The sequence below is a fragment of the Streptopelia decaocto genome (genome assembly GCF_964273445.1).
Source record: "Streptopelia decaocto genome assembly, chromosome: 16".
NCBI lineage: Eukaryota > Metazoa > Chordata > Aves > Columbiformes > Columbidae > Streptopelia > Streptopelia decaocto.
In genome coordinates, this window is record NC_138671.1 from 11401635 (window position 1) to 11428227 (window position 26593).

Below are 26593 nucleotides of genomic sequence, written 5' to 3' on the forward strand. Positions count from 1 at the left end.
TCTGGTGGGGATCCAATGCTTTCCAAGACTTTGTCAAATGCCGAAGCACAAATTTTTACACTAACGCAATAAACAAACTTATTTCTTGTTGGCAAAAATGTGTTGATTGTAATGGTTCCTATATTGATCAATAAAGATGTATTTGAGCCTAGTTAGAATGAAGCTCATGGTCCAAAACCGCCATTAGTTTTGCAGCGAGCGAACGCTTTGCTGGCGCGGGGGATCAGCATCTCCAGCCGGAGCTGGTGCTGACACGGCTCTGCAGGGCTGCCCAGCTCTCACAGGCTCCTCCGCTGCTTTCACCCCTGCACAAGCACAAACGTTGTGTCTGTCCCACATTCCAGGGTTTGCTCCTGCCTTCCAAACCACAGCCAGCGCTGCCGCAGAGCTGGTGAAACCTGCCCGAGCGCTCATCGCCCACAGCATCGCGTCTGGACGGCAAAGAGACAGAGAACGGAATGACTTGATTCCTTTGCTCCGGACTCCGTTAATAACAGCAGAGATCTTTCAGTCAGAAGGAATGTGACTTGCTTAGTGCTTGGTGGACAGCGTATGTGCACAGATACTGTTCGAGCCGATCCAAAAGGATCCACCCCTATTGTGCTACGAGCAGTAAATATTTTAGTGGCGTATAAGGAATAAAATCCAATCACACCTTTAAATTGCCATCCCCTGTTGCCTACCAGAACAGCTGATACTATCAAGACAGGTACGGCCCTGTCTAGCTGACGCTGCCTTTAAATCACCATCTTAGTTCACTAAAATGTCTATGAGCCCTCACACTAAGGAATTTGCTACCATTTGAATTTGTGACAGAGTTCTCACAGCCCTTCAATGCCCGCAAAAGCAGTATTTCCTGCGCTCGCATCACTTCACAGGCCGGCTGCCTACACTGATCTTTGAACAAACAGTATCTGCAGAGCGGTTTGTTTGAACAGCAGATACAACACTGGGTGCTCATTCTCAGACAAAATATGTATTTCATGCCAATCTGGAGCCTGCTTGAAAAATGAGGCCAATGACCAGGAGTTCGAGTGTGTCTGGCTGGAAACATCCAGGCATGTTCAGAAACGAGTGGACTCTCACTCGTGCAAACCAGGCTCCTCAAGAGAGCTGTAAATTGGACAGCGCAACTGAAGCAGCCCCGACGTCCCTGTATTCCTCTGAGAACACTGAGTTAAAAGTTGGACTCACAAGAGCTTCCCCGTTAAACGCCTGAGTTGGAGCTGAGAGCTTTTTCCTTCATCAGGACCAGACAAATTAAAACGAACACAGCAGACTGAATTTAAACAACAAGTTATTCATTAAATAAGAGACAGAAGAGTGCAGAGAAGAGAGAGACCATGTGAAAGCAAGACAGAGCCCACAAATGAGTAGACGTACAAGGCAGGCGATGCTGAGACTGGCAGGAAAGGCGGCAGTAACAATGCAAAGTGTTACAACAACTGCCAAGATGATTTTCAGAAGAGATGAATCCAAAACGAACAGCAAATTCTTAGCTCCCCTGAAAAAAACGGAGCTAGAAAGGGTATCTAAGGACCTGGTAAATGCATACCAGGGAGTATAAATATACTGTTTAGTGTAAGAGAACAAACGATTTATGACAAACTCGGTGGCAAGAAAAGAGCATTTCCAGGGCCGGCCGGGGAAGCAGCAGCCCAGCAGCTCCGGCACCGGCTGTCAGCCCGAGCTGGGGTATTTCCAGATGAGGACGGCACCGTCCGCGCTCACGCTCACGATGTACTTGTTCGCGGGGCAGATCTTGAGGCGGGTGATGCTGCCGCTGTGGCCCACTCCCACGTGAGTCACCGCGCCCTCCTTATAGTCCCACAGCTTCACCAGATGGTCATCACCACCTGCGTCAGGCACAGAGGAAGAACAAACGATTACACCGAGTTCTGCTGCTTTTTGTTCCCCGCTCCCAGGCAGGGGAACGCTTCGGTGTTCCCAGGAAGAGCGGGATATGTTTTCTTGGGCATTATGGCAAAAACTGCTTCTGTTCCACTGGGGTCAGTGTCCAGTGAAGGGCTCAGGACCTTCACCAGCAGATCCCAGTGAGCTACAGCAGCATCTTCCCAGTCTGAACTGCAGCCTGAACCACAGTATTTTTCTTCGGTGATTCATGTTCTTTTCCCCTTTAGCTGACCCCTTTTTTCAGCTTTTTCGCACTGTACTGAGATCCTTGGTTCATTGCCTTGCTTTTCCTTAATACGACCTCCTTTCTCCAGCTCCAACCACGCACTCACCTGTGACAAAGGACGCCCCGTCCGATGTGATGTCCATCCCGTTGATGGAACTCGACAGAGAGCCTTGCACTTCTCTGATTGCGGAGCCATCCAGCACCTCCCAGTACACAATCTAGAGAGCAGAGCAGAGCGGGCGCTCAGCTGGCCATGAGCCGCACGCGGGTTTCAGCACCGCCCTGGGACACGACCTTCTGTGCAGGGACAGGAGTTCCACCCCGGAACCAGCACCAGACTGTGTGTTGTGCACTGTAAACAGTGTTCCTGCGGCTTTGCTCACCTTTCTGTCTGTTCCACTGGTGATTATCTGGTACTCTCCGGGATGGTAACACACGCATTTGAACAATGTGTTGTCTAGGATCATTTGTTTTCTTACGTAACGCCTGCAAAACACCCCAAAATGAGACAGAGTAACAGTGTCAAAACCCAAACTTTGCCTGCCTGGAATGTCTCTGCCTGTGCTGCACATCAGAGCTCTCTCCTTGGATATTCTCAGGCACTGCTCTGAATTCAGGGTTCTATGAAGCCCATTAGGCTCTCAGTTCTGTTTCCATCACAGCTGCCCTGTAGGACTCTTGATCTGCTGTCATACGAAATGAAATGTTTAAACCCAGAATGCTTTCCAGGTGCTGTTCCCTATGCCAAGGTGTCCTCGGCCTTACCCCAGTGCAGAAAGTCTGCAGAGCCGCAAGAGCTCGACTCGAGTCACAAAGTTCTGGAAAACAGAGCTAGTGGGAAACTTGGGAACTCACCCGCTGCACCTTGGCCAAGCAGGATCCCACACAGGAAAACAACCGCAGACAAAGGTTTGTCTGAGCTTTTCTGAAAAGTTTCTCGAATTGGAGGTTCTACATTCCCTGACTTGATTGTTCCTTCTAGAAGTTTTTATCTCTTACTGCTCTTTTTCCCCTCCTCCTCGCTATGTGGTGTCCCAAACCGGGCACAGTGACCCTGCAGATACTACCAGCACTCTAAGTGCCTTTGCAATACTAATCTGTCGCCTTACACAAGATCCCAGATGATGCACGTTCCGTCCAGGCTGGCTGTGACACCCTCTTTGTTGTTCTTATTAATCTTGATGCAGGACACGGCACCTCTGTGCTCCTTCAGAACTTCCCTCAGCTTCTGGGTTTTCTCACCAATATTCCAGATCCTCACCTGAAAATCAGCAACACACATCTGCTCTGGTACCAGCTGGTCCTGCGGAGCTCAGGAGGAGCTTTCCTGAACTCTGCTCAGTCCCAACCGTCTCCATTGGCCTGTGGGTTATTGGTGCAGCTGACCTGTGAAGCTCAACTGAGTTCTCCACAGTTCTCCACTTGCTTCAGGAACTCGTGACCATCAACCCCAGACCTTGGTTTTGCCAAGTGCCCGCTCTCCCATGCTTCATTTTACACAGCTCTTGATCAGGAAAAACCACCCAGTCCACGATCTATTGCCAGTGGTGCTTTAAAGATCAAAGCACAAAGCTGCTGCAATGGAATAGAAAGGAGCTACCTGCTATTTGTCCTACATAGAATGCCAGGAAGTAAATACAAAACAGCTCTTTAAAGCTTTGATGTGAAACACATGCCTGAAAGCACCTCTTTTCCCTGTGCTGGTAACAGCAAAAATCTTTCTGCTTTGAGGACTTGATCCTTCACACCTTGCACGTCCTGTCCCGCTAGTGCCAAACATTGCAATGTCTGTTCACCTCGACATTCCACTAAGGCCAAATCCCAGTGAAAATTTAGACATTTAGACACGGGCATCTAAGGCAGAGAAGAGCTGACCTTCCACGCTTTGGAGGCTGATGCCGAGTTCCCGAAGGAATCTGGATGTCCAGCTCCCACTTGCTCAAAGCTCAGAGCATCCAGATCCCTTCAGCAACCCTGAAGTCACAGCTTCCTGAGGATTGATTCTGACAGAACCATTAGCATCGCAGAGCAGCTTTTTTGTGTTCCGAACGAGTACTGCAGGTGCGCCCCTGCAGTTCTCCTTTCTGCTTAACCAACCTTTAGCTGTAATTCTGTCTCAGCTGCCTTTTCAATTCAGAGATCAACTGCCTAGAGCCCGGGCCCTTCTGTGTGTGTTGATACAGAATCCAGATCCTTGTCTTTGCGTCCTCTGGCCCTGATCACCCAGGGTACTTAACTGCCCTTTTATTAGTGAAGGGTTGGAGTCGCTTATCACCCCTGACGTCTCTGTGCAGCGAGAGGAGGCAGCGCTGCCCTTATTGCTCTACAGCAGATTGCGTGGCCAGAAAAGAAGTTAATTGAACTGCACAGGTATGATGCCTACAACATGTTTTCTGATCTTTACTGTTATTTGTACCGGAATGTTTCCATAAGTGTATTAGGAACTGAGTTCTTATTAGAGCCTTTTATTAACACCATCACCTAAAGTAGATGGTACCATCCCAGAAAATTAGGAAGTTACCCCACAGAACCTCTGGAGACATAAAGTGAACTTTGTGCCACTAAATGAACTCATACAGGTCAATTTGGACAGGACTAGGACGTCCAAAGCAATGACAGAAAGAAACTCTGTGCTAGAGCATAGTTACACGGAGGCTCGCAAACCATGGCTAATGTAGATAAGCCAAATATAGGGGAGAGACAAATGAACAAAAAGGATTAAGAGCATATTCTGCATTAGAAGGATTTCCAAAACTACAGTGCCAGAAGAAATCAGGGCATTGTTTTACATGATGCCCTCTGAGAGCAAGAGATTTGCACATCTCAAAGCTGATATCTTCGAACTCAGTCCTTGGCTCAAGCGGCAGCTCAGAACAGCTCCCGTTCTGACTGAGCAGTTCCAGACAATTCGCAGGCCCTGTGATGAGCGCACGAAGCTGCTCCAGGTTTTTAAGCACAAATTACCTGCCCGTCACCTCCTCCGCTAATGATCTGTTTGCAGTCGCTGGTCGCAGCAATTGCCGTCACTCCCAGGTTATGGGCGTTGTTGATCTCGTACATTGGCTGTCCCGTAGCTGGCACGAAGGCGCGGATTTTCCCGTCATTCCAAGCTGATGAACAGAAAGAAACAGACTGCCCGGGCGCACAGACTTTCCTCACACTCTTGTCGCTCTTTCCTTTCCAAACGAACCCGTTTTTATAATTAAGTTCCCGCATAAGGCCCACGCTGTTAGATCACCAGCATACCCGTGAAAACCACTGTACTGCAGATGAGCCCGCAGAGCTACGGTCCCAAACACACTATTGAAATTTAATTGCTTTTGGATTCTGGCTGTGGACAAAGTGGTTTGGTAACCATGGGGAGGCTGCACGGCTGCTCTAGGACTGCAGGAGTCCCTGTGTCAGCAACTTGCACATGGCGATGGATGGCGGCTTTATGTAAAAGGTGCTCTACATACATCACAGGTGAAGCTGCTGCACACAACAAGGTTGATATTTTAGAATCAGGTAATTTAAATAAGACTGAACCGCATTCTGGGTTGCTGGAATTCACTGATCCAAAGCAAGGTCTCCAGCCCTTGCCTTCTACCCTCACCGCAACTGCAGCACCAGGACAGCGGGGCTGCCAGCAAAGTGCATCGGACCAGCTGCAAGCAAAGAGGCCTTTGGGTGTCGCCATGAACTCAATTTAAATGCTTTCCCAATTTAGTCTTCTCTTCGTTTTAACATACTGATGTTTATTAAGTTGAGCAACCACAGCTCTGGACTGACCATTACCTGAAATGATGACCATGCCGTCCCTCGTCACCTCGACCGCGTGGCAGGTGACGTTGGGGACGGTGATTCGCAGCCGCTCCCAGCGTTCCGGCGTGTACCACACTCGAATGTCGTTTGTGGAGCAGGTGACGAACAAGTCCGAATGTCCCCTGGAGAGTTCAGAGAGGAGAGGTAACGAGGAGGGGCACACAGAAACGCTCCTTGCTTTGTCACAGCTCAAATCGTCCTCCAAAGCTCGGCTTTGCCAACCTGCAGCTGGGATCTGCCCCACAGGGATCCCCATGGCTAAGACAAAGGCCTTTTTTGGAGGATCACCTTTCCCACATGAAATTCCCCTGGTTTGGGTTCTCTTGAAAGATCCATTTTAAGTAACAGTTAAAGTGAAACTAAAAGAACTCTTTCTGCTGAAGTTGTGACATTTATTCCCCATATTCAATCTCTAAACAACTTCATGTGTTATATAGAATAGACACAGAAGTGGGTGTAAAAGTGCTGACTGCCCAGATTTAGCATCAGGGACTAACAGCAGCCTCACATTGTAAAGATGTCATTTTTTATCTTGCTTACTGGATGATTCCCATTCAACAGCGCTGAAGGCAATAGAAATGATGGCAAAAGTCTGTTCATAATATACTTGTTATAAATGTCGGAATAAAACAAGACCTGCAGCATTTCAAAAGCCATGGGACACAGTGCTTTGAAATAAGCTCTAAGCCACACGTCCTAGGGATACAACAGAAAGTGACATCTAGAAAGGTACCGCGAGCTTTTGTTCAACAGCACCATCAATGCCCAGAAAGATGAACCAGGACAGAGAAAACCGGCACAACAAAAGTGTGGCCTCTTTCAAGCCCAGCTTGCACGGGTGCTTCATCAACCAGGATAACATCAGCAAGTGAAGGATTCTGAAATAAGCCAGAGCAGGGAAATTAAGCCCATATTTCCCAATCAGCAATAGGCTTTGTTCAAGAGCAGGTAACAGATAAGAAGTTTAAACATCTACGCAAGGATGTAGTCCTGTAGTCCTTACAGTCAGCACTAATGGCTGTGACACAGGTGTGTCAATCAGCGGTATCGGCATCAGATCACCCTTAAGCTCCACCTGATTTTCTCATTAAATGAGAAGATGTGGTTTTGAGGCTGGCAGCAGGCAGGGAGGAGCGCTTCCCGCACCCTGCACTCCCTGCACCTGGGTGACACCTGATCCTTTGTGCAGTGTCGAGAAGTGAAGCAATAAAAATATGCCAAAAATGTTCATTGGGATCAAAATCCCATTTTCCATCTGGAGAGATGATCCATTGGGGGTTTAAAAAAACAAAATAAAGTGTCACGATGCTACTACCCAGGAAGGGAACATTTGCTGTGTGTTCACAAGACAAATGCAGAGCGACCCTGGGACATAAGGGGGAGGCTGCCATCCCTGCCGGTGCCCAAACATCAATAATTCAGGTCTTTTTACTTATCATCCTTTCTGTAGATCAGTGATTTTTCCAGTTCTCCAACTGAACTGCTGCCTTCTGCTTTGAAGCAGCTGCTCACCATCACCCCTGTGTTTTTTGGGTAGGCGACAGCATCGCCTGTATCAATCATCCCGTACAGATGGTACCAGGCTCTGGGTTCCTGTGGTAAAAGCTGCGCACACAGGCACCCTGACCTCAGCGGCAGCTCCTCAAGCTTCTGCACCAGCCGAATACAGCCCAGCCCGTTATACTCACTCAGGAAAAACAATGTCGTTGACGGCTTCAGTGTGACAGACAGCGACCAGCTCCTCTTTAAATGTAGCGTAGGCACTGCGATACATCTGGCATTTATTTGTCCCTATAAAGAACTGGTCGTCCCGACCTCTACACGTCAGGGAAGTGACAGCACCTTCAACTCGCATTCTCCTGTGCAAAGAAAGCAGAGGTTTGGCCCGACATTGACCTCGAGGAACTTTCATTTTCCAGCTTCTAGAGAATTTGACTTTCACTGTTTCCCCAAAAAGCTCCTCACTAGGCTGTGATATCAAGATGCAAGAGCACGGTCAGGACTAACATTCCATTCACAGTCATGTTTACTACTTCCCATGATCTTGCCCGTCCCACCTGCTGCTCTGCCAGGGCTGGCACAGGCAGCACTTTGGAGACTTGATTTTCTGGACCAGGGCCTCAGGTAACAACAGCTTTGTTGATATTCTTGCTCAAGTGCACTTCAATATCCCACTTTCAAGGATATTTCCAGACAGTTTAGACCTTCTGGGAATAGTTTCAGTTGTACAAAGCTAAGCTTGCACAACTGTACACTTGAAGGGGATATTCAAGCAATGCCAAATGAGTAGGTGTGAGCCCAATTTTCAAATCACGTATGGGGAAATGACGCCTGCAGCTATTTGGTATGCAGAAAAAAGCCTCGCAAATACTCCAGCACTTCCAGACACGTGCCTATAAAATTAGCAGAGGCCTCCTTTACAATCCCATGTCCCCCAACAAACTCTTTTGGAGATGGCAACTACTACTCTTTCTCACCCGGCGTAAATAAGCATCATTCTATTGACTTCAACAAATCTGTCTGGCTTTGCATCAATTTAGGATCTGACTGCTACTGCTCCAAAGGAAACAACGGTCATTCACAAGGAAGGATCAGAGGGCACTTCCGTGCAAACGCACACAGTAATTTTCAGTTTGCTCCAACCTCATGACGCTGGAACCGTACTGTGTATTGTGTCTGCAGGACTGAAAAACTGAGATTCACTTGGATTATGCCTTTCCATAGAAATGATTGGTTCTTATACCGTGACCCTTCTGGAGGAATTGTCACCTCTCCCCTCCTGATTCTTCCATCTACAAACTCACTTCTTTACTTGGAAGTCTGAGCCTGTACAGAGAGCTACAGTCCCTTCTCCGGTGCCGACTATTAAACCTCCTGTCTTCGGCAAAAGCAAAGCTGTGACTCCCTAGGAGAAAACAGGATTAAAACACAATCGGATGGGAGCAGAGGCTCCTTGCTGCTGCAGCCACGCTGAACAGCACAACGGAGTCTCTACCGGGCTCCCGACGGCGGTGCTTATCTCACTCCAATATGGCTTTGTCAGTATTTTGTCACAGACCTGGGCTAAAGAGTGGCTCTCTAGAGGGAGAAGGGAGAAAAGAGTTATTAATTGCAGGTCTATATGAACTAATACAGTACGAGGAGCGAGCAAACAGCATTATCTTGGATTCTTCAGAGCAGCTGGGACCACGTACAGAGCCTGACCTCATCGCAGCAAGCGATACCCACATCGTGGACCGGCACTTGCGCTTTTCCTTCCACATGTCCTTCATCCACCAGCCACGAAAACAACAGAGGATACAACTCAGCTTAAATGGTCTTTCCTACAGCTCTTTTTAGGATGATCCTCTGCGTCTCAGGCCTCTCTCTCTGTCTGAAAGATGCAATCCCATCTCCCACCTATTAGTAATCAAATACGTTTGTCACAGAAAAGCTTTGGAAATGAGTCAGCCCATCGTCAACACGGGTTTCTGCTGTTACTGAGCAGAGCAGATCAACGGGAGGCCAGCCATTGGAAAAGGAGAAATGCTGTTCGGTGGATAAAGTACCAGGCTACAGGAAAAAAAATGCATGACAACAAAATCAACAAAAAACACCCAAACAAATGAAAACAGTCCTCAGCCTTCCACAAAATACAAGTGTAAGAAGAGTCAGATCTGCTTCAGTTCTGCTACCTGTGAAGAAGTATTACTGCTCCCTATACAACAGATTAACTCTTGAAAATCACTAAGAGACTCCAAGATAGGCTGCCAGAGGAGTGAAATGACTTCTGGGGGGTTAAATCACAGTATCACAGTATCACAGTATGTTTGGGATGGGAATGGACCTCAGAAGATCATCCAGTCCAATCCCCCTGCTGGAGCAGGGACGCCCAGGTGAGGTCGCACAGGAACATGTCCAGGTGGGTTTTGAATGTCTGCAGAGAAGGAGACTCCACAACCCCCCTGGGCAGCCTGTTCCAGTGCTCTGTCACCCTCACTGAGAAGAAGTTTCTTCTTAAATTTAAGTGGAACCTCTTGTGTTCCAGCTTGATCCCATTACCCCTTGTCCTATCGTTTGCCACTGAGAAGAGCCTGGCTCCATCCCCATGGCACTCACCCTTTATATATTTATAAACATTAATAAGGTCCCCCCTTAGCCTCCTCTTCTCCAAACTAAAGAGCCCCAGCTCCCTCAGCCTTTCTTCATAAGGGAGGTGCTCCACTCCCTTCATCATCTTTGTTGCCCTACGCTGGACTCTCCTGATATTCTAACTTGGGAAAATATCCCTACGAGCTTGGGGAAACTTCTGCACAAGTGAAATGGAAAGGACAAAACAGTGAAATAAAGGAGCTTTATGCCACCAAATTGGAACTGAAAACAAAGTTCCTGTCCCAGAGGCGCCTGCAGAACCTGTGGCCGGCGGCTGTTCCGCCCAGACAGACCCGCAGGGACGGGCAGGAGCTGTTGGACCGACACCGTCAGTCACAGTCCAGACTCCAGCAGCATTTGCCGCTCCCAGGTTCATAAGCGCTATTGCCAACCCTTGGGATCCCACCAGCAGGTTCGCAATGTTCAGATTGTTTCTCCTTTAAGCCCGAGCCATTATGTGAAAACAACAATTTCTGTTTGGTGGTGGCTCTTCTGGGAAAAACAATGCCCAGCTCCAGCATTTAGTGTTGTGAAAGCACCAAGAAGTCAATTCTCAAAGAGCAACCCAGAGGCGACTCAGAGTAATTCTGTATTTATTCCCCAGGAAGAAACCCCTGTCGTGGGCTTGACTTGTGACTGGGGAACACACACAGATGTCGCTGCTTTAGGATTCAAAGTCTGACATCTAAGCAGCACCCCCAGCCCTCCTGTGCTTTTCAAGCATTAATCTGGCCTAAGCCCAGGAAATGTTCAGCATTTAACACTTTCAGAGGGTTTAGAAAAACGAAAGCCACAAAGTGTTGGTTTTCTGCGCGGAAAGGACTGAAGGTCTAAGGAAGGAGAGAGAAGAAGTGAAGAACGAAGAGAAAACAAAATGGACATCTGAGCTGTTTAGACCCAGAAAGGACGTTGCAAAAGCCACAGGTGAGGTCTGATGAATCTGGGAAAATTACTTTGCTTCGATTATCCACACAAATAGAAGCAATCGGTTGTTTTTAAAGGCTTGCTTATATGTTTTAAAGGAAAAAACCCCAAATCACCATAAACGTAACTGTGCATTCCAGCGCTGGCAATGCAGGCAGCCTCGCACCTACCTACGCATCGGCTTAAAGACAATTTAACTTGAGGATCCAATAACCATGGGCTGCAGAAAGAACCTGACACCTACTCTCCCGCTCTGTGATTCATCAGCACTGATTTCCCCGTTTGGCGGCTCCAGCAGCAGCTCATCCGCAGTCTCCTGATCGGTGACAAACACGACCTGCGGAGAGGATCTTCTGCCACATTCTCACAGCGGCGCCGGGTTTCGTGCAAATATTCTCAGCAAACGCACAAGAACAAAGGGATTCTTTTTCATTAGAAAGACGATCCACAAGCAGAGCGGTTTCTGAGCAATGCTTCTGGAAACTTCCTCCGAGGCGCTGGCAGTGTTTGGCGAGTCCCCTGATATCACGGGCCCATCACCTGGCTACTGAGCTCCTGGTGTGCGGTTTTGCCTGTAAAATCTTCCACCTCAGATGCCTTTGGGTTCAGCGTTATGGCAGGTGGCAGCATTACAAATCCAACCTATGACTACGGAGTTTATCTGATTACAGCTCCTTGCTAATAAATTAAAGCTTTGGCGGCGCTGCCAACACTGCTCTGATTGTTCCAAGCTGTTCTCTTCAGTTCTTCAATTGGAGAGAGAAGCAGGTGTTATTAAGACAGAAAAAAACCCCAAACACCCAAAACCTTAGAACGGCCAGGATTCATTGCCAGGCTCTCAAAATCATCGGAGTTCCACTTCAGCCTTAATTTGACAATTGTGCTTCTTTCTTGTCCAGCTTGTTCTTTGAATTACCAGCAGTAAACAGCTTTATAAGCTTTAAAAGCTGCACTTGTTATTCATAGAGTCAAGTAGTCCACGTTAATGATGCGATGAATGCTCTATTTCATACCCTGCCAGTCCTCTTGTAGGTGAAATGCACAGTCTAACATAGGAGGTTAAAAATATCACCATTCATTATTGACTGCTTACCCAAAGAAACCAGCGCTTTCAAGTACGACTATAAATAAAAACACCATCAGAACTGCAGCCTGCCCGGTCCCTTCCTGCAGGGATTCCTGCTCTTTGTGCCACTCGGATCTCTTGCAAAGTTCTTGAGCGCTCTGTGAACTCTTCCAGTGCATCTCCTGTCAATATTTATTTCTTTTTACAATGCAAATCACTCCAACTATTGCTGAAAATGCGTTTGCAATTGTACATCCCTCTTTGCATTCCAGCGGGTGCCTTACAGCTCCTCAGGCCCGCGGCAGGGATCAAAACTAATGCTGCTGTTTATTCCAGTATTTATACACCTTAGAGAAAGGCACTTAAACTTCATTCCAGGTAGATGGAAAACAAGTTGCTTCATCATAACAAACTATTTTGCCACTCCTCTTCAAAACAGAAACAAAGAAATCTTCAGATCGTGTCTATACAATAAACACATTCTTATGTATCTAAAGGCAAAGTTCCTTTAAGGGTGCCCCACCTTGTTTTCAATAGAATCTCCTCCTCACCCCGCAGTATCTAAACCCTTTACAGATGTGCTCGGCGTGGGGTGGCTGTGGATTCCAGGTTTGCAGTTTCATGCTTTGCCACCGGATCGTAATTCCCCGGTGCAACTGGTGACCATGGTTTGCAGAGGTTTGTTCACGAACACAGACAGAATTGCAACGCGTGGCTCCAGAGGGGAGAAGTTTTGGTACAAGTGCTAATGCAAGGGACATTTTCAAGAAACATACACAAGATGTCTTAGTTAGCAATGGGATGGACTAAATTGTGTGGAAACAAGGATGCAAATAGTTTTGTTTTGATAAATGCTGTGGTTTTGACTTGAAAAACCATCTGCAAAATACCTCTTTTGGCATTGGAGGTGAGGCTACAACTGGAAATTTCTGCCATAAAACATGAGATCCTATGTGTGTTCAGAGAGCACTTGTTGACAGTCTAGTGACAAGGCACGATTTGTGTGCAGAGATGTGCAGTGGGTGGGCGGAAAGGGAATCACAGCACGGAGCTGGGAAAGAGAGCTGGAAAGTATGAGAGGGGATCTGTGGCCGAGGCACTGACAGTAACTGCAGAGAAAAACGTCCCAGCACCTTCCCAGTGACGGCAACAACACGGGTTTGCCCTGGTGAATTCCCCACCTCGGGCACAAGGGAAGCGCATTGGGAAGAGCGAGGGAAGAGAGCAAGAGGAGAAGGGGTGACGGGGCTGAGCGCGTCTGACCAAAAAGCCTGTGAGCAGAAATGCCTGTTTGAGGAGGGAGGGGAAAGGAGGAGACTGGGAGGACTCCTCGCTATTTCCATTCAATGTGAATGTCTCCTTTTCTCTCCCAGCTCCCCCAACGACCAGTGCCACATCCTAAGAAGCTGCCACCACATTACACTAATAAACCCAAGCTGAAGCCAGATTAGCGCCTACCAGCTCAGGGCTCGTCCACAAGGCTGGCAGGCGGCTGTGCTGAGACCCACTTCTGGATCTGCCCTTCTCCTCAACACCTTGTCAGACTCTTGCACAGTCAAGGGGCCAGTTTTCCCTCAGCTTTTCACTCTCAGAAGCCATGTCAGCTGAAGCTCATGATGCTCCAAAGGTCTCTGCCACAAACTGCGGTTCCTATGGATTTGCCTTTCGACAAAACCCCTCACAGTACGGACTGTGGTCTGGCTTTGAGCCTTGGCTTTTTCTTTTGGACCCCCAAACGGCACAGCATCCTGCTCGTGACCCTGCCTGATGGCTTCTTTAGCAGTGCTCTCAGAAGTGTATTTTTGGTGAAGTTTTGTTTCAAGTGCATTTGGCACCTTTCCCTCAGCCCTGAGGACAAGGGAGTTCAGGCCCTTGGGTGGCTTCAACCAGGGGCTCTGGGCGAGGGGCACGTGCTGCGAGATGGAGAAGGACTCAAAGCACGCAGGCATTGAAAGGGGAGGTGACAGTCACCAAGACCTTGGCCTAAGAGACAGCACAGAGCAGCCACGGGTCCTGCGTGGACGCAAACCCTGCAGGGGGGCAGCCGGACAAGGGGCTCAACTGCGGCCAGTGCGGGTGTCCCCACACGGGGACACACCTGCAGCGAACTTACCATTGCCAGCAGGAAAACAAAACACATCCATTCTTGTCCTTTAAGACGTACACAGAAAAAAACTACTTGCATTCCTACAATATAAGTGGGAAAAACAAGTAATAACTTCTCCACCCTTCTGGAATAGATAAACATTGAACTGTATTTCAAAGGATTCAGGGGGTCCAAGTTATCCCAGAGACATGGGCCTGCATTTGTAACGCAATAAATATTTCATCTGGAACGGGCACGTACATGGTTTGGATGCACCTGTCCAAGCAAAGTTCAGGAGGTTGAGAGAAACAAGCCCAGAGGAGCTTTTTCTTTGGGCTGACTGCTGAACTGCTCTTACAGCCCCTGTGGGGCTTGTGCTGCTCTCAGAGCAGATCTGCTGCCCTGCAGGACAGCGGCCCCGCGGCACCCCCACCAGCACAGCCGGGCCCCCGCGGCAGCGCTGCCCCTGCTGCTTGCTGCTGGCCGTGTTGCTAACACCGTCGCAAAACACATCCCAGCTTAGGCAAGGTTAACCGAGAAGCTACAAGAAGCCTTTTATAGCAATAAATAACAAGAAATCAACAACAAGTGTACCAGCTGGTGCCGATTGTTTTATCATTACAGCTGCCTGCATGCAGAATTCTTGTACAACCACAGGTCAAAAGCTCCTTATTCAGGAGATAACTCCTGTTTGAGGATGCTCAGACCCACGAGTCCCAATTAGAGACAAAAAAAAGCTAAGTTAATAAAACCCTTGGGGTTATGAAGTCAAGAACTCAGAAGTTAAAAAGCAATAGAATCAATGTACCCTGTGCAACACCTTGTTTTGTCCAAATTGTGCATATGCGTTACAATAAACACTTGAATTATATTATTTCTACTGCCTTTTTCAGTAAGATCTCTGCCTCATCAGTGGCAGAATCAGAACTGCAAAAAGACGAAGGGAAGCGGGGGAACGGGATGGGGAACAAACACAAAAAGAAAAGTTCAGTCCAGACAATTTAACACATTTGTGAGATCTGACTATAGGACCTTACAGCAGGAAGTGCGGGAAAGCCTCTCAAATAAGCACTTCCACCAGTCTCCCCAGGAACGTCCTCTGTCTCACTCCAGCTCGTATCTTCTTAAAAGAAGCAAAAAAGTCAGGAACTACTCCATTTTTATTACTGCTTTTCACTTTCTATGACATTTACCAGATTAATTGTACAAGAGTTTGTGGGATGACACACGAGATTCAAGTAAAACCCAAATTCTGAGCCAAATGAAGCTCAACAAAGCCAGGACAATGGTCTCAGACTTCAGCATCAACACTGAGACACAAGGAACTGACAGCGCAGGAAAAGGGTTAGTCTGAGAATCCGCTTTGTGATGGTTCTCCTGCAGGTTCCTCTACTTTCAGTCACTAACAAAGAGCAGGAGAAGGACAGAATTGGAGTCACAGAGCTGCTACTCACCATGCTAAACTTCTTCTTCTGGGGCCCACAGGCAGTCAGCGCCTTCCTGCTTGTGTTCACTTTCAGGACATCTCCACTCGTTGTGCCAAGATAAAAATCACCATCATCATCTGTCATCTATAAGAAAGCATAAAACAAAAAGAGATCACGGTCTGGATACTGAGACCCGTGTCCCACGCCTGACACTGGGCTGCATCAACAGCTTTAGTTCAGTGGATTGCCAAGATTTCACCTGGGGGAATCCAGCCAATGTTTCTGTTCCATCACACGCACAGATCCAGAACACTGCTGAACGCCAGACATTTTCTAACCAAATCTAGATCATATTTTGAAGCATAAAAATCCGGGTGCCGGAGCCCGTGACCGTAATACGTGCTGCTTCTCTTCAGGAGCATCCAGAACACTCTTTCCCAGAGGCCGTGGGAGATCATCTGCCATGGCCAATGCTGAGGAACTTCACTGCCGTCACGCGCTTGGGACCGGAATTTCCAGCATTATTAGAGAAACTCGTGGTTTTTCTCTAGTCTGTACAGAGTTTCTTAGTTTAGCAAAGTCATCTTGGCTAAAACGTACCTGAACACACACGGCGATTCTTTTCAGCTGCCCCGCGTAGCATTCAGATGGATGGATTTTTTTAGTTGCTGTATCAAGTTCCCACACTCGAATGGTGAAACTATAAGAACGAATAGAGTGGGATCAACTCCATAGATGCAGAAACCTCCAAGTTTTTTCAGTACTACAAGAAGTAAAAAGCCTTCACAAGGCTCCATTATTCTGATCTTTTAATAAGGAGAAAAAGAACAATATCAGAGAAGTCTCTTATGGAAACTTTTTCCAGGTAAATCAAAAATCTTAAGGGTTCAGCAAAAACATATGTGAGGACACTTTCAACTCTTTTCTAGTGCAATTTAATTGATGATGTCAGAGACGATGTAATATCTTTAAGTAGTCACCCTTACATTTAACAAAGCGCTAAAATTGCAAAGACGAGCACTCGTAAGTGCAAGTGCAGCCAAGAGCATCCAAAGCCGTCCCTGATGTGCAGGGAGGTGCAGGCCGTCAACACGTTTAAACGTCAGCCTGGATATACGGGCGCTGCCGCAAATCCTTGCAAAACGTGACATTTTGTACAACTTTTGTTACAAGCCAGTGACCAACTGTACATCACATCTGGTGAGGACAGGAGATCATCCAACGATCAGCAAGATATTGTTTTAACATTAATTAGCCATTGTTCAGGGGCACTCATTGACTGCTTTTCTTGTGTAAACACTGGCAACTAAATATTTTAAACACTGCACGGGGAATGCTGAGTACAAAATCCTGCTATCAGGAGCAGAAGTGACGCATGTGGGTCCCTGTGTGCTGCTCTGAAAACATATTGTTACATGGAGAACAAGCAGAAATGCCTTAAAGGTACAAGCTGACGGATATTCATGAGTCCATTCAGAGTAAAAAGAAACAACACAAGCACACAGTTGCTTAAGTTTCCTTGTAGTTAAATAAAGACTCTTTGTAAAAGGAAATAGGGCCAGGGGTTCTCTCGCTCTGTTCGTTCCTCTCAATAAACCCTTACTTTCCAGCAGTGACAAACATCTCGTCTCTGCAGCTGGAGCACAGGACGACGTTGGCATTGCCGGCGCTGCGCGGCGAGGCCGGGCTCCCGCACACAGCCTCTCTCTTACTGACGTCCCACACCGTCACCCTGCAGGAGAAGAACAGCCTTGAAACAGCTTTGCTTTTTGACATTGCTTGGAAGTCGATTACTAAAAAACAAAAGCAAGACAAAGCCTATTGTCCTGCAGTCTGTTCCTACCAGGACACACAACAGAAGTAACTTTGTAGACATTCTACCCAAGAAAAAACTTATCACCAAAGTGTGGAATTGCAGTTTACATCCCCTGCTCCTGAAGCAAGGCTACGTGGATTTATCAGATTCCGTCTGTGGAGCACGACTCAAATCATATAGAATCACAGAACAGTTTGGGTTGGAGGGCCCTTCCCAGCTCCCCAGTGCCCCCCCGCCATGAGCAGGGACATCTTCCCCAGCTCAGGTTGCTCAGAGCCCCGTCCAGCCTGGCCTGGGATGTCTCCAGGGATGGTTCAGCCACCACCTCTCTGGCCAACCCGGGACAGGCTCTCACCACCCTCACTGGAAAACGTCTTAGGCCGCTCATAGAATCTGATTCTTGTCAAAAATCTTGTGCCAAGAAGCGGAAATCCTTACCTGCCGTCGTCCTGGCCTCCCAGGGACACAAGATAAATGCCTCTGGGCGAGAACGAGAGTCCCTCGACTTTGCCCTCGTGCAGCGAGAGCCGAGCAAGTAACTCCTGCTTTGGGAAATCCCAGAGGATGATGTCTGCCTGCGGGGCAAAGCAGAAGGGGGGGATGGCAGAGCATGAGATGTAACTCGCAGGATCAGGGAGAACAACGTTCTCTGGCAGGAAAGTTGTTAGAAGGAGCCCAGCCCAAGCTTCTCTGCAGCCCTGGGCACCACTGACACAAAGAGGCTTCAGACTGGGTGCTGTAAGAAGCATTATTCCAGTTGAGCACTTGAGTAGCTCTGCTTCATTTCAGCACCTAAATTTACCCTGAGACACTGAGTATTTGACTTAGATTGTAAAATACTGAAAGCACTAAAACCTGTTTCCTTCCAAGTGTCTTGAGGTCTTTCAAATAGGCAAAAAATGAAACGTAAAGAACTTCAGAGGTCTAAAAATGCAGGTAAGGTACCTGTCAAGGGCTTTTGAAAGTCCTAAGCAGCTCTGGAACTCAGGTCTCACTTGAAATAGAACAGCATTTATTAATTAATGAGACACGCCCACAACACTTTGGATAAAAAGGACTTCAACTAAAAATCCCTCAATCCTAGGGAGACTGCTTAATGTTTTACAAAAACATAAAGGCACATCCAGCACTGGAGTAACTACAATTTCCCATTCCCTTCAACATCTTCCCATTGCAGATATTTGTTTTCCAACAAAAGAAAAAATAAACGAAAGGTGTTCCCACCACTGGCAAGCCAACTCCAATTTCTTTGGTCAATACTAAGCGGTTAAAATCAGAGCATTATCCACCTTGAATCCAATGCAGGTGACTTGCCCTGAAGCGACGGACATCCCATCCCTGGACACGGCAACGCAGGACACGTTATCGGTGTGGCCGTGCAAGAAACTCTGTTTCTTAGTGTCCAGGTGCTGAATCACCACCGTACAGCCCAGGGGGTACAGGATGTGCTCCTTGTCGGGGTGGCAGATGAGGCCACAGGGAACATGTCCTGCAAGAGAAACGGGTGAAAGATCCACTGGCTGCCAACAGTTCAGGGGCTGCAGAAATCACTGGCTCCCCACAGTTTACCTCACAAGGCGAGGTGGGGGGCGGGGGGGAAGGAAAAGAGCCTTCCAGTTCTCCCCAGAGCTGTTCAGCAGAACAACCCCGTGTGAACGGCAGGGTCACCCTGACAAGGTTTGCACCGCGCTGTGGCTCCTGCAGCTCTGCGGATCCACACGGCGCAGAGGCCCCGGCGCTGCAGCCCAGAGGCTCTGAGGACACCGCACCAGCCCTGGTTGCCATGAGCTCCCAGGGGCTCTGGGGACACCGCACCAGCCCTGGTTGCCATGAGCTCCCAGAGGCTCTGGGGACACCGCACCAGCCCTGGTTGCCATGAGCTCCCAGAGGCTCTGAGGACACCGCATCAGCCCTGGTTGCCATGAGCTCCCAGAGGCTCTGGGGACACCGCACCAGCCCTGGTTGCCATGAGCTCCCAGAGGCTCTGGGGACACCGCACCAGCCCTGGTTGCCATGAGCTCCCAGGGGCTCTGGGGACACCGCACCAGCCCTGGTTGCCATGAGCTCCCAGGGGCTCTGGGGACACCGCACCAGCCCTGGTTGCCATGAGCTCCCAGGGGCTCTGGGGACACCGCACCAGCCCTGGTTGCCATGAGCTCCCAGGGGCTCTGGGGACACCGCACCAGCCCTGGTTGCCATGAGCTCCCAGGGGCTCTGGGGACACCGCACCAGCCCTGGTTGCCATGAGCTCCCAGAGGCTCTGAGGACACCGCACCAGCCCTGGTTGCCATGGCCTCCCACAGAGCGGCGAGGCCGCGCACTGCCCTGGGCGCCCCATCCCCGGTGTTCACAACAGCGTCTGTGCAACCTGAGCTGCTTTCATGTGCAAATTAAACCCTTCTCGTTCTGGGAAGCTGCGTAATTGGAAAACAAACAAAAAACCCTGCAATTCAGTCAAACTTTTCCTGTTCTTCACTCGGCACCGGCCTCTGGCAGCGCTGCCCCTGCGGCGCCGGGCACGGGGAGGGGGCGAGGGCGGCGGGAGCGCCCAGGACCCCCCTGCTCACCCCACGGTGCCCCACGCCGGCCCCGCGGTGCCCCCCGCCCGGCCCGCGGTACCGTTGAAGCCGATGGCCGCCTGCAGCTCCAGCTCCCCCACCGCCCCGTCCCCCGCGGCCGCCGCCATCGCCACCGGGCCCGCACGCGCCTCCAGCGCAACGGCGCCTGCGCACCGGCCCTGCGCGCCCCGGCCGCCAGGGGGCGCTGTTGGGCGGCGGGCGCCCCCCGGCGCCAGGCGGCCGGTCCCTGCGCGTGTCCGCGCGGCCGAGGCGGGAACGCGCGTAGCGGCCGGGCGCGCGGGTCCCGCTGCGGCCCGGGGCGGGCGGGACACGGGTGGGCGAGCTCTGCGCGTCCCCTCACGCGTCCCCTCCGCTTCCCCTGCGCGGTGTCAGGATTGTGTTTCATTCTCCAAGAGTTCTGAACTGGATGCGAGGCGGGGGGGTGGTGGCTGGGCTGGCACCTGTGGGGCTGCGCTCAGAGCTGATGGAGACCGGTGTGAAAAATGCAGTTGTGATTCGTGCTGAGATGTTTAATGTTTACAGATATAACCAAATGAGGCACGGGCTCTGAACCTGGAAAAAGGTGGTTACGTTCTATGTAAAAAGTTATGAAACTTGCTTATGAAGTTATATTGACAGAAGGAACTAACATTTTAAGGGTTAACTAAACATATAATGGGTGCCTGCTAACGAACTAACACTTTAAGGCTTAGCCACACAATAAATGCTTAGTTTAGAGCTTTATGTTAAGAAGAACAGAACCCCATTGAATGCCAAGATAAGAAGTTTTACTGCACCTAGCTGTAAACTTGAGCAGACAAGATAACGAAGATTTACAGCAAAAAGGGGGCGCCAGTCTGGTTTCAATCAACTTGGCAGCTTGGGTGCCAGTCAATTCAACATAATGAGCCAAAGGTAAAAAGTTCACTGTGGCGAAGCTGAAGGAGCCTTCATCCAGAGACCCCCAAAGACCCCTCCTCAAATTCACCAAGTGGCACTGCGCAGGCGCAACAGGGGAGGGTCTATGGAAATGATTATCTGAGACTCATTTTAATCAGAAGCGGGGAAAGGTTATGAATATGTATAGGCGTTCCTGGGGTCATTATGAATATGTAATACCTTACTGTATTTAAGCACACTTCTTATTGTTTAAAGGTGTGCGTGTTGGGTGGAGTGAATCCCCCGCGCACCCAGCGCTGTTTTGCTTATGCTCTAACGAACACGTGTTTAAGGAATACAAGGAATTGGATTAAACATTGTTTATCCATAGAAGAAGCGTAAGTTATTTATTTCACCGGGAGGCCGCCCATCCCCTGGTGAACTCGGTGTGCTCAGCTCGCTCTCTGAAACGCCTGCACACCAATGCACAGCGCGGGGGGCAGCAGGAGGAGGCAGAAACCTGTGTTCGGGCAGGGATCATGACCTGGTGGCAGTTACAGAGACACGGTGGGACAGCTCACGCGACGGGACTGTGCTCACGGGTGGCTGTGTCCTCCTCAGGAAAGACAGGCCAGCCAGGCTGCTGGTGGAGCTGCTCTCCATGTGAGAGAGAACTACAATGGATTGAGAACTGTCCAGGCACGGATGAGGAGCGAGCTGAGTGTCTGTGGGCGAAAGTTAAGGGGCAGGCTGGCAAGGGGGACACTGGTGTGGGTGTCTGTTAGAGGCCACCAGCTCAGGGTGAGGAGGTTGACGAGGCCTCTGCAGACAGCTGAGAGCAGCCTCACAGTCACAGGCCCTGGTTGTGGTGGGGATTTGAACTTCCCTGATGTTTGCTGGAAGGACGACTCGGCCGGCAGCCACAGGCCAGGAGGTTCCTCCGGTGCCTTGACGATAACTTGTGATGCAAAGGGTGGAGGAGCCGACTAGAAGAGGTGCACTGCTGGACCTCATCCTCACTAACGAGGAGGGTCTGGTTGAAGCGGTAAAGGTTGAGGGCTGCCTTGGCTGCAGCGACCATGAGATGGTGGAGTTCAGCATCTCATGTGGCAGGTACAGAATAATAAGCAGAATTGCAACCCTGGATTTCAGCAAGGCAAACTTTGGCGTTTTCAAACAATTGCAGGGGGAAATCCCATGGGCAAGGCTGCTTGAAGGTAAAGGGGCCCAGGATAGTTGGTCAGTGTTCAGGGACCGTTTCTACCGGGCACAAGATCAGAGCATCCCGACACGTAGGAAGTCAAGGAAGGGAGCCAGGAGACCTGCGTGGTTAAACAGGAACTGCTGGGTGTGCTCAAGTGGAAGAGGAGAGTTTATAGGACATGGAAGGAGGGGCTGGCCGCTTGAGGAGAATATAAGGCTGTTGTCAGAGGGTGTAGGGAGGCAACTAGGAAAGCTAAGACCTCCTTAGAAATAAACCTGGGTTGATGAGGACTGGGTTAGGGAGCAGTTAGGCAATCTGGACACCATAAATCCATGGGTCTGGATGGGATGCACCTGCGGGTGCTGAGGGAACTGGCTGAGGTCATTGCTGGACCGCTCTCCATCATCTTTGCCAAGTCTTGGGAAATGGGAGAGGTGCCTGAGGACTGGAGGAAAGCAAATGTCACTCCAGTCTTCAAAAAGGGCAAGAAGGAGGACCTGGGTAACTATAGACCAGTCAGCCTCAGCTCCATCCCTGGGAAACTGATGGAACGACTTCTCCTTGGTGCCATCTCAAGGCATATCAGGGATAAGAGGGTCATTAGGGGCAGTCAACGTGGCTTCACCAAGGGGAAGTCATACTTAACCAAACTCATTGACTTTTATGAGGAGATAACGAGGTGGATGGATGATGGCAGAGTGGTGGATGTGGTCTACCTTGACTTGAGTGAGGCATTTGACACAGTCTCCCACAGCATCCTCACAGCTAAACTGAGGGAGTGCGGTCTGGATGAGCAGGTGGGTAGTGAGGTGACTGTGAACTGGCTGAAGGGAAGAAGCCAGAGAGTCGTGGTCAATGGGGCAGAGTCCAGTTGAGGCCTGTACCTAGTGCAGTGCCTCAGGGGGCAGTGCTGGGGCCGGTATTATTCAATATATTCATCAACAACTTGGATGAGGGAATAGAGTGACTGTCAGCAAGTTTGCTGATGACACCAAGCTGGGAGGAGTGGCTGACACTGGAAGCTGTGCTGCCATCCAGAGACCTGGACAGGCTGGAGAGTTGGACAGGGAAAAATTTAATAAAATATAACAAGGGAAGTGTAGAGTCTTATACCTGGGCAGGAACAACCCCAGGTTCGAGTATAAGTTGGGGAACGAACTGTTGGAGAGCAGTGTAGGGGAAAGGGACCTGGGGGTCCTGGGGACAGCAGGGTGACCATGAGCCAGCACCGGGCCCTTGTGGCCAGGAAGGCCAATGGTACCTGGGGTGGGTTAGAAGGGGGTGGTCAGTAGGTCAGAGAGGTTCTCCTGCCCCTCTGCTCTGCCCTGGGGAGACCACACCTGGAATCTTGTGTCCAGTTGTGGCCCCTCAGTTCCAGCAGGACAGGGAACTGCTGGAGAGAGTCCAGCGCAGCCACCAAGATGCTGCAGGGAGTGAAGCATCTCCCGTGTGAGGAAAGGCTGAGGGAGCTGGGGCTCTGGAGCTGGACAAGAGGACACTGAGGGGTGACTCATTCATGGGGATCAATATGGAAAGGGGGAGTGTCAGGAGGATGGAGCCAGGCTCTTCTGGGTGACAACCAGTGATAGGACAAGGGGCAATGGGTGCAAACTGGAACACAGGAGGTTCCACTTAAATATGAGATGAAACTTCTTCATGGTGAGGATGGCAGAGCCTGGCCCAGGCTGCCCAGGGAGGTTGTGGAGTCTCCTTCTGTGCAGACATTCCAACCCGCCTGGACACCTTCCTGTGTAACCTCATCTGGGTGTTCCTGCTCCATGGGGGGATTGTACTGGATGAGCTTTCCAGGTCCCTTCCAACCCCTGACATTCTGTGAGTCTGTGATTCAGCAATGGAATGAAGTGTGAAAATAAAGGACAGCAGCGTCCCTTCCAGCAACAGCAAAGGCTCCTCAGATCACGGGCAGCAGATGCACCGATGTCCAGTGCGACATGCAGCTCTGATGGCCAGTAGCGCAGGACCATGTGTGCACAGAACCACACAGGATCATTTTGGTTGGAAAAGACCCTCAAGACCATCGAGTCCAACCATACTCCACCCCAGCACTGCCCCATGTCCCTGAGAACCTCATGTCCGTCTGTCCAACCCTCCGGGGATGGTGACTCCAGCACTGCCCTGGGCAGCCTGTTCCGAAGCCCGACAGCCCTTTGGGGAAGAAATTGTTCCCAGGATCCAATCTAAACTTCCCCTGGCGCAACTTGAGGCCGTTTCCTCTCATCCTGTCACTTGCTGCTCTGGAGAAGAGACCAACACCCTCCACCCTCCTTTCAGGCACCTGTACAGCTGCAAAGGGACTCGCAGGCTCTGCCACCACATCACAGACATGCACAGCCTGCGCGGTACAGCCCCGGCCTCTGGTATTTTAACATGTTAGCCTGGGCCAGCTTGGCATTTCCAAGGAAATCCTCTGCAGGCTGCTGAGAGGAGGTCAGGCTGGGTTGCTAACGAAGGGCTTTGTGTTTCCAGGCATCTGGTGCTTCCTGCACATCTCGGGGTGGAGAGAAACAGCCTCTTGGGAAGGGAGAGGGACCCCTGCGGGAAACCTTCAGCTGGACTGAAAGTCCAGGACATGAACACGGGCCCAGAGAGGTGGAAGATGGAGACATCCCAGGCCAGGCTGGACGGGGCTCTGAGCAGCTGCCCCGTGTGGCGTTCAGACGGATGGATTTTCTTAGTTGTTGTATTCAGTTCCCACACTCGAATGGTGAAACTATAAGAATGAATATAGTGGGATCAAATCAACTTATGCAGAAACCTCCATGAGGGGCTCTGAGCAACGTGAGCTGGGTGAAGATGTCCCTGCTCATGGCAGGGGCTGGACTGGATGAGCTGGGAAGGTCCCTTCAAGCCAAACCCTTCTGTGATTCTGTGATCACAGAAAGAAAGAAATACAGCGGACACCCTAGCAGAGCTTTTCCGTTGAAGGGAAAGAGTAATTCGATGGTGTTCTTTCATTTGAGCTCTGTGGGTGAAGGCCGGGCATGGGGGGACAGAGGGCTGTGCCTCACCTCCTTGTCGTACCTGGGTGACCTTTGCAGGTCTTTCTGCCATCGCCTGCTCCTGCCCTCGTCATCCTGCAGCCGCTGGCAGGTGGCACTGAGGCAGCGACAGCTCCTGCTCGGAATAGCTCGAGCAGTGGAATATATGAAAGAGAAAACCACAAGTGGACAGTCTATTTGGACATGGGAGACATTTTGATCCTGCAGCCAGAATGATGTCTCTACATCAGTGACCGTCCTGCGAGGGTTGCCTTGGCTGGCCGAGCTACACCTGCACCCTCCTGTTTGGGTTTTCAAACGGCACGTCTCCCGTTGGGCTGGCCCCAGGCACTCAGGGCGTTGGTCAAAGCTCCTGTGTATTCACTGCTCACAGTCTCACATCAGCCCTTTGTGGCAAATATAGATCTTCAGTTTAATACAAAATGACACAGTTGGGGGTTCTTGTTGGGTGCAGGTGTCTGAATACCAGACTGGTCTTTGCTAGTTGTGGATGAGCAATTTGAACCGTGAACAAGGAGTCTCTCGCCCTGTGCTGGATGGTGATCAGCAAGTGATCCCAGGGGACTCCTGGTATTCTGCAGAGGCTACAAAATTCTGTGTATGGCCTGAAGTGTGTTGCTGGGCTTGGGACCACGGGGAAGCGGGGGCTGAGAGTGTTTCTGCTGAGCTTTATACCTCGGCGTTGGATTTTGCCTGGGCTCCAAGTCCCTGCGGAGTCTGCTGTGCTGCAGCACCGCTGGTTTGCTGTTGAGCCGCAAGCCACAAACCGGCCAGAGAAGGCTGAGAAACGCTGGCCTGGCTCACGTCCCCTCAGCATCCCCAACCGGGACAGACCAGGTGGAGCAGGCTGGGATCTGCTCTCCCCCTTGCTGCCCCAGCAGGGGCACTGGCCCAGCCCACGAGGTCTCTTGGGACCGTGCCCATGTCTCAGGTTTCTGTGCTTTGGCCACAGCACAGAGCTGGGCTGGGGATGCCCTGAGCTGCTTTCTCTGCTAATTGGGACTCGGCGTGGAGGCCGATCTCCCGGAGAGCTCCGTGCAGGGCGCCTGGTGCGAGAGGTTGCCCTGGCAGCACCAGCTGAATGATTAAAGTGCTCGCAGAGCTGGAGAACAAGGACATCTCGTTGCATCCCCGCAGCCAGACCTGCCGCGATCCCGCTGCCGAGGGCGGGAAGGGAGGCAGGGGCGGCCGTGGGGGCATTGCTGACGTGCTGCCTCCCGGCAGCCGTGTGGCACACAGACTCAGCCCCCTGCCCCAGCCTGAGGGCAGCACCGGCCGGCAGCTGGCGTGTCTGCTGCTGGTGCCTGTGCCCAGGCTGGTCCCCACCTGCATCCCCGCCCCATTGCACCCAAAGCAGAGGAGGGGGCTGGGAAACGACACCCCGAGGGTGCAAAGCTGGCTGGGAGGTTTGGGTGCTGCTCCCTCTGGCTGGCAGAGCCCCTCTGGGGCATCTCCTTGCTCTTGGGTGGCTTTGCACTCCCCGGCTGATTTGAGGAAGAATATGTGCCCCACGTGGCCCCCGAAATCCCCCAAAACCC

General features: G+C 50.5%; 1 protein-coding gene across 1 annotated transcript; it reads right to left on the minus strand.

Moving 5' to 3' along the window:
* Positions 1 to 1531: 1531 nt before the first annotated feature.
* LOC309446729 (cilia- and flagella-associated protein 52-like) lies at positions 1532 to 18398 on the minus strand. The gene is made up of 13 exons (XM_082066725.1): positions 17833 to 18398; positions 17182 to 17310; positions 16179 to 16278; positions 15591 to 15722; positions 11244 to 11336; positions 8749 to 8849; positions 7633 to 7803; positions 5918 to 6066; positions 5105 to 5250; positions 3250 to 3401; positions 2524 to 2626; positions 2247 to 2358; positions 1532 to 1856 (listed from the first exon to the last, which is right to left on the minus strand). Exons 1-13 carry the CDS (start codon positions 18141 to 18143, stop codon positions 1681 to 1683), a joined length of 1875 nt encoding a protein of 624 aa, XP_081922851.1. The 5' UTR covers positions 18144 to 18398; the 3' UTR covers positions 1532 to 1680.
* Between the last annotated feature and the right edge of the window lie 8195 nt (positions 18399 to 26593).